Source organism: Piliocolobus tephrosceles, chromosome 6, assembly GCF_002776525.5.
Source record: "Piliocolobus tephrosceles isolate RC106 chromosome 6, ASM277652v3, whole genome shotgun sequence".
NCBI lineage: Eukaryota > Metazoa > Chordata > Mammalia > Primates > Cercopithecidae > Piliocolobus > Piliocolobus tephrosceles.
The window spans coordinates 56379604-56397125 of record NC_045439.1 but is presented as its reverse complement, the minus strand read 5'-3'; the positions used below and the strand labels follow the sequence as shown (position 1 = coordinate 56397125).

Here is a 17522-nt window from a genome sequence, read left to right as displayed (position 1 = left end):
GTGTGTGTGTGTGTGTGTGTGTGTGTGTGTGTAAATATGTAGAAAAAAGGTCTGGAAGATATATATTCCAGAAAAAAGGTCTGGAATTCTAAATACTAAACTGTTCCCTATGACCCCCTATAGGGAGGAGTGCAGAACCGGGGTAGTGATCAAAGTGGACACTAGTATAATAAATTTTTTAGTCTGTCAACATTTAACATACCCTTAAGTGCATAGGAAGGATCTGGTTAACTGAGTTTTAAGCAGTGTCTCTTTTGTTCAAGTTCCCGTCTCTACTATTTGTGTAGAATTGATCAAACCAAAGTGCAAACTCAAGAACAAATACATCAAATACATCTACAACCAGGTCATACCTTGCACTTCTTCTAGGAAACCTGTCTGGGTCTTCCAAGCATGGTCATGCATGGCATCTTAGATGTCTTCAATCGGCCAGACAATATAATACACTCACAATGTCACTTACCAGCAAGTCTCCCAAGACCACCATTGCCAAGTCCAGCATCTTCTTCAATTTCTTCTAACTCTTCTATATCCAATCCAAGCTGGTAATGAAGGGAAAAAAGTATTGGAAGCAGATACAAATTCAGGCCATTCAGAGGGACAGCCATTTCCTACAGCTCTGGGTAAAGGTTTTCAGGTTTAGCTGTGTACCTAAACTAGCGTCAGCTCCCTTGAAGGCTGTTCTGGCATCAGATACTGACTGCAGAGGCAAACTGCATGAGATGGTGCAGCTGCAGCATGGAGGAGAGTGTAGGCTCTAAAAGTCCATTATTGACTCTGTTACTTCCTATATGACCCTGGGCAAGCTACTAACTCTATGCCTCAATTTTCCTATTTAAAAAAAGTGGAGGCTAACAGTACCTACCTCATTAATGATTACTGTGAATTAAATAACATTATACAAACAAAGCATTTGGAACTATTCTTGGGCAGATATTCCTCAATAAATGTTAGCTATTATCATTGAAAACATTTGTGTGTGTGTGTGTGTGTACAGTAGGGTTAAAACCTCAGAAACAGTCTAGTACCAAGCTGATATTAGTTGGACTGAGGGGTTTTGAAAATGACCAAAAGGCCTGAGGTCAGATGTTGCTGAATGGACTAAAGTTCATCTTTTCATGACCACAGCATATTTACTCAGTAGGGTCAAAAGTTGTTAACTCAAAACCAGTTAGTGAGTCACTCACTGCCCCGGAGACCTGGGGCCTGACAGCAGGCAGGGAAACCGCAGTCCTGCAATCCCGCTGGATGGGGTAAAATCCTTTCCCTTTCCCTGGGGTGGATAAGAGGCTGTGGGAAGCCAAGCAGCATCTGTGAATTTGGACATGGATGGGACTGATTGCCAGGCAGCTCCCTGCCCCGCAGTGCTGGGGATCACACAGCAGAGTCCACAGCGCCACTGTGCACTCGGGACAGAGCTCTGCAGCCCTGGAGATTACACTGCACTGCTCATTTTACAATGAAAGAATTCTTGGTCAGGCAAATGACTTGTTCTATGCTTACTAGATGCAAATCTAGCCCAGGCATGGCTAAAGGTGGTCTGTTGTGAAACAACTGGGTTCTTATCTGAAAGTTAGGCAACCCATGAAACCGGCTATTTTTTTAAATGGAAAAATAATTTGCACATTTAAAAACATATGTGGAATATGTACCAATGCTTGAAGTTGTGCCCCAGTTTCCATGGAGCCACCTATTTGGATCCCTACCTTTATACCAAAAGTTACTTTCTCACACAGGTATTGACAACTGTATCTTACGAGCTCAACCATGGTTATGCTTCTGTTCAGCGTTAAAGGGGCTTTCAAATTTGCTCTCTGCAGATTAGAGCTTACTAGGTTCCTCATGTAAGCCAACTGCTGGTGCTAACACTCAGCATTTTTAAATTCTAAAAATGTAAGTCTACAGTGTGATACAGGCCGGCATGGTGGCTCACGCTTGTAATTCCAGCATTTTGGGAGGCCAAGGCAGGAGGATCACCTGAGGTCAGGAGTTCGAGACCAGCTTGGCCAAAATGGCGAAACCCCATCTTTGCTAAAAATACAAAAATGAGCTGGGCATGGTGGTGCATGCCTGCAGCTACTCAGGAGGCTGAGGCTGGGAGGTGGAGGTTGCAGGGAGCCGAGATCGTGCCACTGCACTCTAGCCTGCATAACAGAATGAGACTCCGTCTCAAAAAAAAAAAAAATGACATAAATTTTGAGCAAGTAGACATGGATCACGTCACCCCGCCTGGCTATAGGCTACTCCAAGGGAGGGATGTTATTTTCAGCTGATATTAGGGGAAGGAGAAGGAAGGGACATGGAGAGGACCTGCAGGGGTTCTTTCCCAGGAAATACTCCACCTAACCACATACGTGTGGGTTAGGCATGACCTGGCTGTAGATGTGTTTGTTCTTGAGCGAAGGACACATGAGGGGACAATCCTATGGCAAAGGAAAGGAACAGTTTGAACAGTCTCTCATTTAGAATTTGTCTTTGCAAATACACATTTCTCCTTTCAACCACATTAAAAAGGTTAAGGACTACCTGTTTTGGGTGTGAAGGTACCTGAAGCTCAGGAAAGAAAAAGTTAAATATATTCATGAAAACAACTTAGTACATTAGGGTTAATACTTCAAGCTCCTCCTTTAAGGAGGAAGTGTATTTTACCTTTCATTAAGCAACAGAGAAAGTATGACAACAGAATTTTTAAAGCTGATCATTTTCACAAATTGCCTTGATACATGAATAACAAAGTTTGATCATTTCTTAAAAATGAGATAGAAGCCCAAAGTAAAGCTTGTAATTCTGATAGCAGAAGACTCAAGTACTTTTAAAAGGCTTGTTCAGACATTAATTTCTGAAATGTAATTTGTGGGGATTGCTGTCAAAGACTTTGATTGCAAAAGAAAATTCTCATGAGTCATAATGAGTTCTCTAACTTCTTTTTCTGGTTGTTCCTCTTAAATGAGAGATGATCAGTGATGTATATTTTCAAAAGTTTATAATAGCCACATCTATAGAGGTGATTTTTCACTCTTATTTCACTTTATTTTTTTGTTTAATGTCCCCAAGTTTCCTGAAGTGCACATGAAATTTAAAGAGACAGGATGAGAGAAATCTAGAAACAATATACCTGGTAAATGGCTTCATCACAGGCATTTTGCAGACCGAGGTTGATCATGGTGTTCTGTAATGTTCGGCCCATGTAAAATTCCAGAGAGAGGTAATAAACCCTCTGAAATAAAGAAAAGAAAGATAATGTTTCCTCTAAGAGATCAACCTTACTTAACATAAAAACACAAGGTCATGTGTTAGGTCACCAATAATAAACAAATAGGCAGGACTATGTCACCGCAGGTTCAAATGAGACCCCTGTTAGAGGTGTTTGAACCAAAGCGACTCCATTTTGAATAGGAGCTGGGTAAAATAAGGCTGAGACCTACTGGGCTGCATTCTCAGAAGGTTTGACATTCTAAGTCACAGGATGAAATAGGAGGTCTGCACAAGATACAGGTCACAAAAGCCTTGCTGATAAAAGGTTTTCTTTGCCTCCTTTTTAATGATTCCAAATTAGCATGGACTTAAGATATTTAAAAATATTTCAAAATCTTTTCTTTTCTTTTTTAAAGACAAAGTCTCGCTCTGTCACCAGGCTGAAGTGCAATGGTCCAATATCCGCTCACTGCAACGTCCACCTCCTGGGTTCAAGCGATTCTCCTGCCTCAGCCTCCGGAGGAGCTGGGACTACAGGCATGCGCCACCATGCCCGGCTAATTTTTGTATTTTTAGTAGAGATGGAATTTCTACTAAGGCCAAGATGGTCTCCATCTTTGACCTCGTGATCTGCCCGCCTTGGCCTCCCAAAGTGCTGGGATTACAGGTGTGAGCCACAGCACTCGGCCTCCAAGTCTTTCTTAAAGACTTCTTTCTTGGTAAAGAAGACAGCCAAAACCCACCAAAACCAAGATGGCAACGAAAGTGACCTCTGATTATCCTCACTACTCATTATACACTAATTATAATGCATTAGCATGCTTAAAAAAACACTCCTACCAGCGCCATGACAGTTTACAAATGCCAAGGCAACGTCAGGAAGTTACTCCATGCGATCTAAAAGGGGGAGAAACCCTCAGTTCCGGGAATTGCCCACCCTTTTCCCAGAGAGTTTATGACTAATCCACCCCTTGTTTAGCATATAAACAATAAATAACCATAAAAATAGCCAATCAGCAGCCCTCAGGGCTACCCTGACTACAGAAGAGGCATTCTTTATTCCTTTACTTAATTTTTTTTTCTATTTGGGAGGCTGAGACAGGGTTTCACTCTTGTCACCCAGGCTGGAGTGCAATGGCGCTATCTCAGCTCACCGCAACCTCTGCCTCCCGGGTTCAAGTGATTCTCCTGCCTCAGCCTCCCAAATAGCCAGGATTACAGGCATGCGCCACCACCGCCGGTTAAGTTTTTATGTTTTTAGTAGAGATGGGGGTTTCTCCCTGTTGGTCAGGCTGGTTTCGAACTCGTTACCTCAGGTGATCCGCCCACCTCGGCCTCCCAAAGTGCTGGGATTACAGGCGTGAGCCACTGTGCCTGGCCCCTTTACTTTCTTAATAAATTTGCTTTCACTTTACTCTATGGATTTGCCTCAAATTCTTGTGTGAGATCAAAACCCTCTCTTGGGGTCTGGGATGGTGACTCCTTTCCGGTAACACTCCTATAAAGATGTATGAAGGACTAAATAAGTGTTACTGACACCAGGTTTTGACAAAGCACTATTTTTGGCAAAGTAATTCAGTATCTTTTACCCCCAGGGAGAAAAAAAGCAAACTCATCTAACTAACTAGATTCAACGTTTTGTGTTTTCCCCCTCCTGTTCATGAGCCTCATGAATAAAGCATAAGTTTTGGACAAACAGAAATCAGACTGCCATAGCTCACCATTCATTAATAAAATATTTATTGGGCACCTCAGTGGGCTCCGGTAAGGTGGGTTGGCCATGACTACCTCAAGTCATCCAAGAAACACAGAGATTAACTCCCACACACCCCATGGCTAGAAGATATTCCTCCTTGACTGATTACTGCAAGAAATTTTACAATTTTATTTATTTATTTATTTACTGAGACAGAGTCTCCCTCTGTCGCCCAGGCTGGAGTGCAGTGGCATGACCTTGGCTCACCGCAACCTCTCTCTCCCAGGTTCAAGCAATTCTCCCTGCCTCAGCCTCCTGAGTAGCTGGGACTACAGCCAGCCGCCACCATGCCCAGCTAATTTTTGTACTTTTAGTAGAAATGGGATTTTGTCATGTTGGCCAGGCTGGTCTTGAACTCCCGACCTCAGGTGATCTGCCTGCCTCGGCCTCCCAAAGTGCTGGGATTACAGGCGTGAGTCAAGCACCCAGCCTACAATTAATTTTAGAATCAAATTTTTCTAGAAGATCTATTTACTGGCAAGTTCCTTATGTACAAGAAGATACCTAAGGTTTACTGGTGTTTGTTCTTATTGAAATTGGAAATTTCTCTATTGACTTAGACATTATTTGCCTTTGACATGGTGAAAGTCAGGCAAATAGCATCAGATTTGAAGGTGAGAGGTACAACGGTCAGATCTGCTAAAAAACCTTCTTTATATACAAGCACAGTTTACTAATTAAAAAAAAAAAAAAGAACCAGTGAGTAACTTCATCGTCCCTTTTTACAATATCTTACTCTCCATATCATTTATCCTCTGCTTCTCTACTAGACACAAAACAAAATGGCAAAAATCTGTAAATGCACCAATATTGTTACCTCAAATTTTAGGGATTGTCCCATTTCTGTAAGATAAGAAGTAAGAAAAGAAAAAAAAAGAATTTGGCCCATTAAAAAAAATTGTGAACAGAATTCAGCATAATAAAGGCCTATTATCATATTTAACACACTAGTTACACATAAATATTTAAAACAAAATATTATTTGAAAATGTCAACTTGGAAATTTCATTCTTTCCCATTTTCCTTTTATGAACAATTGAATTCTAAATTTCACAACAAATAGTCAACATCCCTGTCCTAATGGGCCACCTAACACTGCTCTCCAGAATACATCATCTTCGTTTTCATCCAAGTTGTTTGAATGTCTATAATGCTGTTACTAGAACCCTCACCAGCTATTAGATGCCTTCAAATGATTGGATGAAAGTACATTTCTGGGGCAGACATAGGCAATGGCTGGTGCTCTAGTACGTGATGACTGCTGTCACAGGAAATAGTATTTTAAGCCACAAATACCCATTTGCATAATATTACCCAGTTTAAAAAAATCCTTCCCTGTGTGTATTTTCATTATCTCTATAACCATGATGTTTTGCCTTTTTCTTTTAAATAATCCATAAAAAGCTTGTTTATATAGTATATGTTCCACACTTGCAATTGTGAGGTCATACCCCCAGGAATAATGACTACATCTGTATTAAGTTTCTTTGCCTCCCTTTTAATGATCCCACATTAGTACGAAGTTAAGTCTTCTTAAAAATACTTCAAAGTCTTTCTTGAGAAATATGTGGTTGCTCAAAATAAAGTAAATGAGAAAATACTTCCTTGCATGACAGGCTTTGTAAGGACAGGAATGTACAGTGATTCCCTGTTTTCTCACAAATAACTTTTTGGAGGTAATTTCTCCTTATATTTGGGAATACATAAGACCTTAAAAAATAGATCTTTGCCATCCTCTTAATTAATGGTCTCTAAACATTTGTTACATATGCCTAATAGTGAAATATAGGAGCATCTCCAATATACCTTATAAATTACAAGCCTGTACTATGATTACTAGTATTTTATGTAAAAGTGGATATTTTCAAAAGCCTTGTAAATAAAATAAAGAAGATATAACAAATATTTTTAAAATATGTGTTTTATTTTTATGTCCAGCATTAGTCAGAGGGCCTGGGTACTTCTGGGAAGACCTCTGGAACACATGTCAATAAACCTGAGACTTGCAGGTCAGGCAAGAGTTGAGCATAGAAATGTGGTAGGAAAGACACTGCAAGTGAGTTGGGGGCCCCACAGTGGGGACTGGTTTGTTGCGACAGCAAGGTGAGTACAGAGGGTAATGGAAGATAACAAGGGAAGAACAGGCCCACCTGGACGGAGAAGGGCTTTTGAATACTTGCTTAAGGACTATGGCAGGCAAGAGGAGTCAATGATAACTGAGCAGGGGACAAGATGTGTTGCTTTAGGAAGCTTAAGCAAACTACAATGCACAGAATGAGATGGGATCGTATACTCCAATGCCTTCAGGAACTAGGCAGAGAAAATAAATGTGTAACTGAGGTCACATAAAGCAAAGAAGAGTATCGGGCTAAGAAAAGGAGTGTGCAAGTCCTGCCCACAGGTGCTAAAAATTAAACTCCTGAAAAACGTCTTGGCCAACAAAATATGTCTGCTATCCTTATTCAGCCTCAGGCTGCCAGTTTTACCACTTCTGGAAAGGAAAATAACCACGTAGAAGCCTGCTACAACAAATGGGTAGCTAGAGCCTCACCAAGGCAGGAAGACAGAATGGAAGAGAGCAGGTCATTCAAGGGAACCTACAGAAATCAACAGAAATTGGCAAACAGTTGAATGCCAAAAAGTGAGACTAAAGTTTGTGTCTGTATTGTCAAGATGGCAATGGCATTAAAATAAAAAACACAGAGGCCAGGCGCGGTGGTTCACGCCTGTAATCCCAGCACTTTGGGAGGTTGAGGTGGCCAGATCACAAGGTAAGGAGTTCGAGACCAGCCTGGCCAACATGCTGGACTTCTGTCTCTACTAAAAATACAAAAATTAGCTGGGCATGGTGGCATGCACCTGTAATCCCAGCTTCTCGGGAGGCTGAGGCAGGAGAATCGCTTGAACCCAAGAGGCGGAGGTTGCAGTGAGCTGAGATTGTACCATTGCACTCCAGCCTGGGTGACAGAGCGAGACTCCATCTGAAAACAAAACAAAACAAAACAAAACAAAACAAAACAAAACAAAACAAAACATGAAGATGGGGCAGGATTGGGAGAAATAATGGTTTGAGTTTTTAACATGCTGAGTTTGAGGAAATAGGAAGATATCTAAGTATGTTCACTAAACACTTAGAAATGTACGCATAGAGTTTGAAAAGGAATTCAAACTTGGAATCCATATTTGGGATTCATCTGCATAGTTATTAGACAGCAAGGGGGGGCGGGAAAGGAGCACACACCTACTGGCTCTAATTTATGAGGGCAGGAACCATCCTGTTTAGACAGACGACTGTGATGGAGTAGGTATTTGATGAACACGTGTGGAATGAAACATGTTCATTGTTGTATCCCCAGTGTATCACTATCAGAATACCTGGTTTATACACGTCAGAATTCCTGGCTTATACCAGCACTCACGTAGAAAAGGAGAGCCCAGTGAAGAAACTAGCCAGAGAACCAGGAAAACCATAAAGCACAGCATAAGCCAGTGAAGGAAAAACATACAAGACTCTCTGGTGCTCTATGATGCTAAATGCTACAGAGGCGTGAGTGTGTGTTTCTAATATATGCTCAGTGTCCCACCCTTCCGCTTAAAATTGTTAAAAATAATTTTTAATGAGAGGCGCAGTATGGTGTACTTAGTAGCATTCCCTTTGTATAAATAAATTTTTAAAAGATAGTGGCCGGGTGCGGTGGCTCACACCTGTAATCCCAGCACTTTCGGAGGCCAAGGCTGGAGGATCACTTGAGGCCAGGAGTTTGAGAGCAGCTTGGCCAACATGGTGGAACCTCGTCTCTACTAAAAATACAAACTTAGCCAGGTGTAGTGGCAGGGGCCTGTAATCCCATCTACTCAAGAGGCTGAGGCAGGAGAATCGAGTCAACCCTGGAGGCTAAGGATGCAGTGAGCCAAGATGGCGTCACTGCACTCCAGCCTGGGCGACAAAGTGAGACTCTGTCTCAAACAAGACAAAACAAAACAAAACAACAAAACAGTAAACACATGTATACATAAAGTGTTTTCTAAGGTGCATTTAAAATTTTAAGGATACATTTTAGCAGTTGCTACCTTGGTGGAGGCCTAGGTCTTCGGGGTGAAGAAGAGTTACTTTCCATTTGAAAGCTGTTACAGCTGCGATTTCTTACTATGAGAATTTACATTCATTTCCTTTCTTAAAATTTCTTACGGAGTTTCTTGGGCATTGGGATTATAGTCCATTTTTTTTTCACACCTTTACATATTTAAAAAGTTCTAATAAACGTTTATATATATTTCTTACGGCCCCTGGGATATATCCCAATATTTTATTCTTTCCAATATGTCTCCACCTGGCTTCTCCAGTTTCCTCTCCCAATACAGACTCGCACCCGCCCTCACTCCAGCCTGCACACAATCCCTCTCCCCGCCATGTCCTCCCCAGTCCTTCCCAACTGCCTCTCGCCCTCTTCGCCAACTGTCAGGCAGAGATATTGTCCCTCTGTAGGTCCAAAATCACCCTAGGGAGGTCTCTGCTCCCGTCCCCACGCCATGGATGGAAGTGGTCCCTGACCAGCCTTCCTCAGCAGCTCTGGAGGCAGGCCTCGGGAGTGGAGGGGCTAAGGGTGGGGGGAGTGTGTGTCTCCGGGGAGTACGAGTCCAGGGCACTGCCTGGCCCTGGGCTTTCTTTGCGCAGGACTCACGGAAGTGCGGGAGCTCGGAACCCGACTCTCGAGAATAGGTGGGCGGAGCTCTACGTTTGGAGCGGGACCCTGCCCCTCCTCTGCCCTACACTTAGGCAGCCACTCGGAGAGGCCTGAGACTTACGACCTTTTCCCAGTTCGGTATTTGTCTCCCCTCCCTAAACACCAAGCTCCAGCAAGGCAGGATCTTTGTCCCTTTTGTTTAGGGCTGAGTGTGCAGGGCAGAGAACAGTGTCCCGCACACAGGACAAGAGGCGCCCATCACCTCTTCATTAAATGCTGAGAGTCAAAGTTCCAAAAGTTTGTGAAGGGACAGGCGAGAGGGGCTTGGGCTTCTGCCCACCTGGCGGTTTCTAGGGGCGGACCGCACAGTGTTTGGGCGGGGCGCTGGCAGTGGCACCTCGGGGACATGAGTGCGGCGTCGGTGGGGAGGCCGAATCTGTCCCCCAGGCTGCCCACCCACAGCCTAGACACGTCTCCTCTGGACTTCCGGGCAAGGACCGGGTGCAAGGGACCGCTCTGAGGGGTCCTCCACCTCGTCCCTCCCGGCCGCGACCGCAGACTCCGACTCCGGGCTGGATCCCGGCCCGCCCGCCCGCCCGCGTGTACCTTGGGACACTTGTCGTAGTAGTGCTGCTGCGTGCGGATCCAGCGCCCCACCAGGTGGTCGCGCACCGTGTGCGCCAGCGCGAAGTAGTAGTCGCGGGGGGTGGCCACGTTGCGGTCCTTGACCAGCGTGAAGTGCAGGTGCCGGTTGAAGCCCTTCTTCAGCTCTGCCACGTTCTCCACGCCCACGATGCCGCGGATGCTGATCTGCCGCCGCTTCTCCTGGTCAGTCAGGGGCTTCGCCATGGCTGGGGCGGCGGGCAGCGCAGAAAGCTGGATGTGCGGCCGGAGGCGCGGGGCTGCCGGGCAGGGGTGGAGTCGGCTCTGCTGCGCCAGCCGCTTTCAAGGCGCACGAAAGTTTGGGGCCCGCCCCCTCGGGCGGTACTGCACTCCCATCGCGTCCTGGCTCCTGACCCAGGCCGGAGGGCAGAGGAAGTGCCTGGCCCCTCCTGGGGCTTTGGGGCCGCGGGTGGGCTCGGGGGTGGGAGCCGAGGTCCAAGCGCCGGCGAGACCCCTGCCAGCCCCGGACCTGGGTTCGGGAGCTCCCTTCCGGATCTCCAAAATCTGCGGAGGCAGCGTTTGTCCCGCCTCTCCCTTCTAGAGTGTGGAGACACAGGAAGACGTCTGTGTAGGGAAGCACGTCGTTGGCAGACTGTCGTTTTGCAGATGTTTATTTGTTATGCCATTATGACTGTTAGGATTTCTCACTTGGAGTGGCTTCCGCCATAAGCGCCGGGATCTGGAAGGACGGCACGTTTGACTTCTGTTGTCCCAACCTCCCTTGCCAGCCCTTGGCACCGCCCCAGCTTGGATCCTCAGGGCGCCTCTGTTGTTTTCATTCAGTTTTTTGAGGACTCCAGGGTTCAAGTTTCTTGACTCCTGGACCCAAGTTCACCCTGCGGGTAAGCACCCTGTCGCTCATCCTTAGAGGTAGGTTAGTAAGAATCAGAGTAGGTGAGGTGAAGCTCTAGGCTCATTATGCGGCAGGGGCTTTTACTTTAGGCTTCTTCTAATTATCTTTTAACCGCAGTGGAGGGTGTAGGGGGGAAGAGGGGGAGAAAACAGAAGGGTATGTGTGTGGAAAATGAAGGGACTACTCACTGGACTAGTTGCCTTGTTTACAAAAAACAACCCCGTCTGTGTTACTGTGCTGTACAGGCTGATCTTTGCACCTCCAGTTTGGGTGGTATTTATTTGAATATGCATATTTATGTATGTCTAAACCTTGGCAAAGGCAAACACTTGGCATTTTAGGATGTCAGAGGTTTGTTCTTCCTCATTAAGTAGTATTAATATATTATTTTAGAAAGAGTCCATTGCCAGAATTAAGTTTTCTTTTTTCTTTTCCTTTTCTTTTTTTCTTTTCTTTCTTTCTTTCTTTTTTTTTTTTTTTTTTTTTTTTTTGAGATGGAGTCTCGCTCTCTCTCCCAGTCTGGAGTGCTGTGGCGAGATCTCGGCTCACTGCAAGCTCCGCCTCCCGGGTTCACGCCATTCTCCTGCCTCAGCCTCTCCCCAGGCGCCCGCCCCCTCGCCCAACTAATTTTTTGTATTTTTAGTACAAACGGGGTTTCACCGTGTTAGCCACGATGGTCTCGATCTCCTGACCTCGTGATCCGCCCGTCTCAGTCTCCCAAAGTGCTGAGATTACAGGCGTGAGCCACCGCGCCCCGCCAAGTTTTCTAGAAAAATCTTAGTATACCGATATTAATATGTTTTGCTTTTTATATTGAACCAAAGTTGATTATTTTGAATTCATACACGGTGGTGGGGAGGGGGTGATGGATTAATTGATTCAGACCAAATGTGACCCTCACCATACAAGTGAAAGTTCAAATCTCATAGGTCTGACAAAATTTCCTGAATCCTTGTCTTCCCAGATTCTGAAGTTTGGACTTGAGCCTTTGGGGCAGAGACTGAATCGGGCCTTATGCAACTCTTGCAATACCGATGACCTGCAAAGGAAAGTATTTATAGAAGAGATGGGCATGAGTGTTTGGATCTGGATGGGGCCAGAAATACCCTGAATTAAGAGTGGGAAGGGGGGCCCATCAAAATCATTGATCTTAAAAATAAGTAAGGCCTGTGGGGTAAAATTTGAAATAAAGCAGAAAGATAAGTTTCTTTGATAATTATATAACTTTAAAAAGTGTTTATCAGCTTTGAATACCCCCAAGATGGTCACAGCATTAAGCCAGTTATGGGTCATTCGCACATAGGTGTGAAATTAGTCACTCAGCTTCAACAGCTGGATGAAAAAATAGGGTAGCGCCTGGGATGAGGGAATCCAGGTCTGAGTAGGTCTTCCTCCCAAAAAGGTCTCTGAGCAGGGGAAGGCATCATAATGTCTGGGCACTGGGGAGTGAATAATTAGGGGGCACACAAGAAGGGATGAAAGACACCAAAAGCAAGCTCACTCGGTTTCTTAGTTTTGCTTAAGACAGTTTCAAATAGATGGCTCCCAGCTCCACTGCCTACTTTTCTGTGCTAAATTCTTGTTGGAAATTCAGGGTAATGATGAACTAATGAACACATTATTTTCTTGATTCACTATCCAGTCGATGAGCCTGCACCCCCAACTTCAACATTCCTCTAGGCAGAAAAATCATGAACTGTAGAATGCTCAATATATAGAATATGGGGAAGAACCATACATCTCCATGTTAAAAAGAACATGATGGAACCAGGTGATTTAGGGTGCTCCATAGACCCAGTATTAACTGACAATAAATTACATTGCAAGACAGTTATTCCCCTTTCACTTTTCTTTAAGTCTTTCTGGAAAGTCTTTTGTGTCAACATGTTAGCATTTTTTAATCTATATATTTTTTAGTTTTTTTTTATTTTTTATTTTTTTTGAGACGGAGTCTCGCTCTGTCTCCTAGGCTGGACTGCAGTGGCCTGATCTCAGCTCACTGCAAGCTCTGCCTCCTGGGTTTACGCCATTCTCCTGCCTCAGCCTCCCGAGTAGCTGGGACTACAGGCGCCCGCCACCTCGCCTGGCTAGTTTTTTTTTGTAATTTTTAGTAGAGACGGGGTTTCACCGTGTTAGCCAGGATGGTCTCAATCTCCTGACCTCGTGATCCGCCCGTCTTGGCCTCCCAAAGTGCTGGGATTACAGGCTTGAGCCACCACGCCCGCCCAAACAGAATGCAGGTCCAGACTCTAAACTTTCTTAAAGTTTTAGCGTCTAACTAGAATTTAATACAATTATCTTCCATTTTTGGTAAATGATACTTTTTCAGTTGACATTCTGATATAAATTTTGTTTCATCTGCTTGTTCTGTGCTAGTCTAGGACACTGAGGCCTTGAGAGGGTAAGTTACTTGACTAAGAAAATTACTATCTTTAAAAACCTTTCCTTTAGCCTCTCTTGACCAGAAAGAACCAGAAACTATGGATCCCTGAAAAAGTATCAGATTTCAGTGGCTCACGTGTTTATAGCAGCCTTACTCACAATGGCCTATATTATTCCTGTTTCTCATCCACTGCTTCCCCATGGCTGCTGTAACGAAGTTGCATTTGTAGATAGCTGAACAAACTGTCCAGAACTCGCAGACAAGTGTAAATTTCCCACTGTTGGAAATACAAAAGAACATGAGAAAGTAGTGTGTTAGTTTGGGTCTTCAGAGAAGCAGAGGCTAAAGCAGGATTAAACATGTAAGAGTTTTTATTGGGGTAAATACTTGTGGGAGGGAAAAAATAGAGAGTGCTAGCCAGAGACAGCATTAGACTGTGATGCAAGTGTGACCCAGAGTGAAGGGGAGAGAGATGGAAGGGTAGAAGGGCATATCTCAGACAGCCCTGTAGTCCCAGGAAGATCCAGCAGCGCCACTGGGCAGTTCTGGAGCACATCCGCTGTTAGGAGACCACCATACTCTGCTCAGTCACTGTTGAGAGCATTCCCCAGGAGGCATGGCCTTTGCAGGGCTATCTGGAGCCCCGGGTCGGTTATGCTTCCTGAAGCTTGGGGCGTCTGTGAGGTCCTTTCTAGTGACCACCACAGAAAGAGATGAGATAAACAAATATAGGTTAATATCCACTGTGTGTCAAAGCAGGGCCTATTGTGGTGGCATACCACTTTCAGATTCATCAAAATGAATTTTTTTTTCCAAGGGCTCAGGCAAGGCTCGTAATGTGCATTTACCTCATTTAATTTTCTCGTCAGCTCTGTGGGACAAGTTCTGCTTTTCTTTCCATTTCACAGATGAGGAAATCAAGGTTAGAGAAGGTGAGTAGCTTGCTCAAGATCACCTCAGTAAGTGATGGAAGAGGTTTTCAAGTCCCTTAATGTTGTTTCTCCTCCCCTGAAACAGGATTTGTGATCTGTTAAGTAAACCTCTGCCTCCCAGGTTTAAGTGATTCTCCTGTTCCAGCCTCTCGATTAGCTGGGATTACAGGCGTGTGCCACCATGCCTGGCTAATTTTTTGTATTTTTAGTAGAGATGGGGTTTCACCATGTTGGTCAGGCTGGTCTGAAACTCCTGACTGTTTGGACGAACGGAGGCAGGATGGTGCACTTCCGGGGTCTTCTTCACCACCAACTCTTTCCGTGTGTGCGAGAATGCAGCTGACGCCCGGGAAGGTGCAGGTTAATCAGGCATGCACCAGGTGATGTCAATCCGAGGAGACCAAGATTTACCTGGTGGCACCTGCGGAGCGCCCCTCCTCCCCCGACATGCCCGTGCCCCGCCTATTGCCCTTCCACTCCTAGAAAAGTGGCTCCCAGCAGATGCGCTGGGGGCGGGCTTTCTCAGCCCCCACTCTTGTCGGGACTGTATTAGAAACTCCACCCCCCCCAGCTCCGGTCCCTGAAGCTAGATGACCAAAGAATAAATTTGCAGTTTTGCTTTTAGCCTTGCCTACTCGCTGGTTCTTTTGTGCCCACTCTGGTGGTCTTAGAAAAACAAATCACTGACCTCAGGTAATTCACCCACCTCGGCCTCCCAAAGTACTGGGATTATAGGCGTGAGCCACCGTGCCTGGCCTGTTTTGTACTGTTTATTGGTTTTTGACCTTCTTCTAATCGGTTCTGCAATCCAGGGAAATGCCTGAGGTCCATAGTGGCCGCACGGAGAGGTCACTTACACTCTGGAGAGGGGTGGTGTAAAAAATGGGCTGAGCTTTACGCTCAATGAGGGAATTTGAGTACACTGCACTCAGCATATTTAATGTATGAATCTGTTAACCAAGGTTGTCATCTAGGCTCCGCTGTTTCAAATATTTAGAAAGATGACTGAGAACCCAGATTTATTTTACTTTTGAATTCCCTTAGTGTCTGCAGAAAATGCAGCTGACTGCATTGCCATCTCTATAATTGGCTGTGACAGTGACCATTTACTCGTTACCTGAGTATATTTGGCTTGTCTTGAAACAAGTGGATGTTCCTGACACTTTCAGGTCCTGTCATATTTGATTTGCTCATTGATACAGTAGTTTGAATTCTTAGGCATAGTCCAGTGGGAGTTCCTGAACAGATGGAAATACTTCCAGCCTATCTTCTTCCTCTCCCTCAAATCACTGACAGCTTTCATATGCCTATTGTAGAACATGCTGAGATTGGAGAATCACTTGCCGCCTTGATTTCAACTTCTGCAAAGTAAGGACAAAGCTCTCTGTCCTTCTCACTCTGTAAAATGGCAAAGCTCGGCTGGGTGCAGAGGTACATGCCTGTAATCCCAGCACTTTGGGAGCCCAAAGCAGGCAAATCATGAGGTCAGGAGTTCGAGACCAGCCTAGCCAACATGGTGAAACACCATCTCTACTAAAAATACAAAAAATTCGCTGGGCATAGTGGTGGGTGCCTGTAATCCCAGCTATTCGGGAGGCTGGAGAATCACTTGAACCCTGGAGGCAGAGGTTGCAGTGAGCCGAGATCGCACCACTGTACTCCAGCCCAGGCGATAGAGTAAGACTCCGTCTAAAAAAAAAAAAAAAAAAAAAAAGATGGTTAAGCTAAAAAAGATATGAGTGGAGAAGGTGGAAAAGTGCCAGGAAATGGAAAAAGCATGATTAAGATGGAAACTTCTGGGTTGGGATTATGTTTTGACATATTAATTAGTGTTTTGATTTTCTCCTGATGGTTTACTTTTTCAGTATCTCCTTCCCACTTGAGGTGCTTATAATCTCTGAGGAAGATGTGAGCCTTCCTGGTTTTGAACTCCAAGTTAACATTCAGGAGACATATTAAGCAGTAATGGGAAGATGACACGGAGGCGTGGGGAGTAGAGACGTCACTGGTCTTGGAGTCAGGATCCTGGAGCTGGCTTCCTCGATCAGGTAGCAGAAATCCCAGGCCGGCTGAGTATCCGAGAAGTGCGCAGGACTTTGCTGTGCTTCCTGAGAAGAGCCCAACGAGGAAGTGACTGCCTGGAGGGTCTCAGTAGTCAGGTCTTAGACAAGGTGCACAAAGGCTCCTCATCCCCAGGGAGGCACAGGGCAGCTATTGGCCGAATCCCCAGCGCTGAAGGCTGATTCAGAGAACACCCAAGGGAGAGGTATCAAGGCTAGAGGCTTCCCTCCACCGGCTCCTGCCACCAGGGCCTTAGCACAGGGAACCCCTGCTGAGGGGTCCTCAGTTGAATAGACTGGTTAACTGAATTTGAGATCAAATTTCTTCCCTGGAGGAATGAGACCTTATGTTAGAAGTTAAACTGAAACTGATACAGGCCAGGGCGAGGTGGCTCACAGCTGTAGTCCCAACACTTTGGGAGGCTGAGGCCGGAGGATTGCTTGAGGCCAGGAGTTTGAGACCACCCTTGGCAACATGGCAAAACCCCATCTCTACTAAAAATACAAAAATTAGCCAGGTGTTTTGGTGCACGCCTGTAGTCCTAGCTATTTGGGAAGCTGAGGCATGAGAATCGCTTGAATCTGGGAGGCAGAGATTGTAGTGAGCCGAGATGGTGCCACTGCACTCACTCTAGCCTGGCGACAGAACAAGCCTCTGCCTCAAACACAAAACAAAACAAAACAAAACAGAAGTTAAACTAATACAAAAAGTATAAAGCTGCATTCCTTGCACATCTGAGTTTATACACTGTTTGTATTTGCTTTGCCCACTGGAGTTATTACTAATGCAATGAGACATGTTTCAGAAAAAGATTTCACCTTTTTTTTTTTTTTTTTTTTTTGAGACGGAGTTTTGCTCTTGTTGCCCAGGCTGTAGTGCGATGGCACGATCTCGGCTCACTACAACCTCTGCCTCCCCGGTTCAAGTGATTCTCCTGCTTCAGCCTCCTGAGTAGCTGGGATTACAGGCACATGCCATCACACCCAGCTAATTT

General features: G+C 45.1%; 1 protein-coding gene across 1 annotated transcript in view; it reads right to left on the bottom strand.

Moving 5' to 3' along the window:
* Nucleotides 1–10793, bottom strand: part of PYGL (glycogen phosphorylase L) — a 43062-nt gene extending 32269 nt beyond the window's left edge. Inside the window, exons 1-3 of the mRNA XM_023222602.3 lie at nucleotides 10243–10793; nucleotides 3116–3217; nucleotides 464–542 (exon numbers count right to left, since the gene is read on the bottom strand). Of these exons, the coding sequence (XP_023078370.1) occupies nucleotides 464–542; nucleotides 3116–3217; nucleotides 10243–10485 (424 nt within the window). The 5' untranslated portion in view covers nucleotides 10486–10793. The remainder of the gene's footprint in view (nucleotides 1–463; nucleotides 543–3115; nucleotides 3218–10242) is intronic.
* Between the last annotated feature and the right edge of the window lie 6729 nt (nucleotides 10794–17522).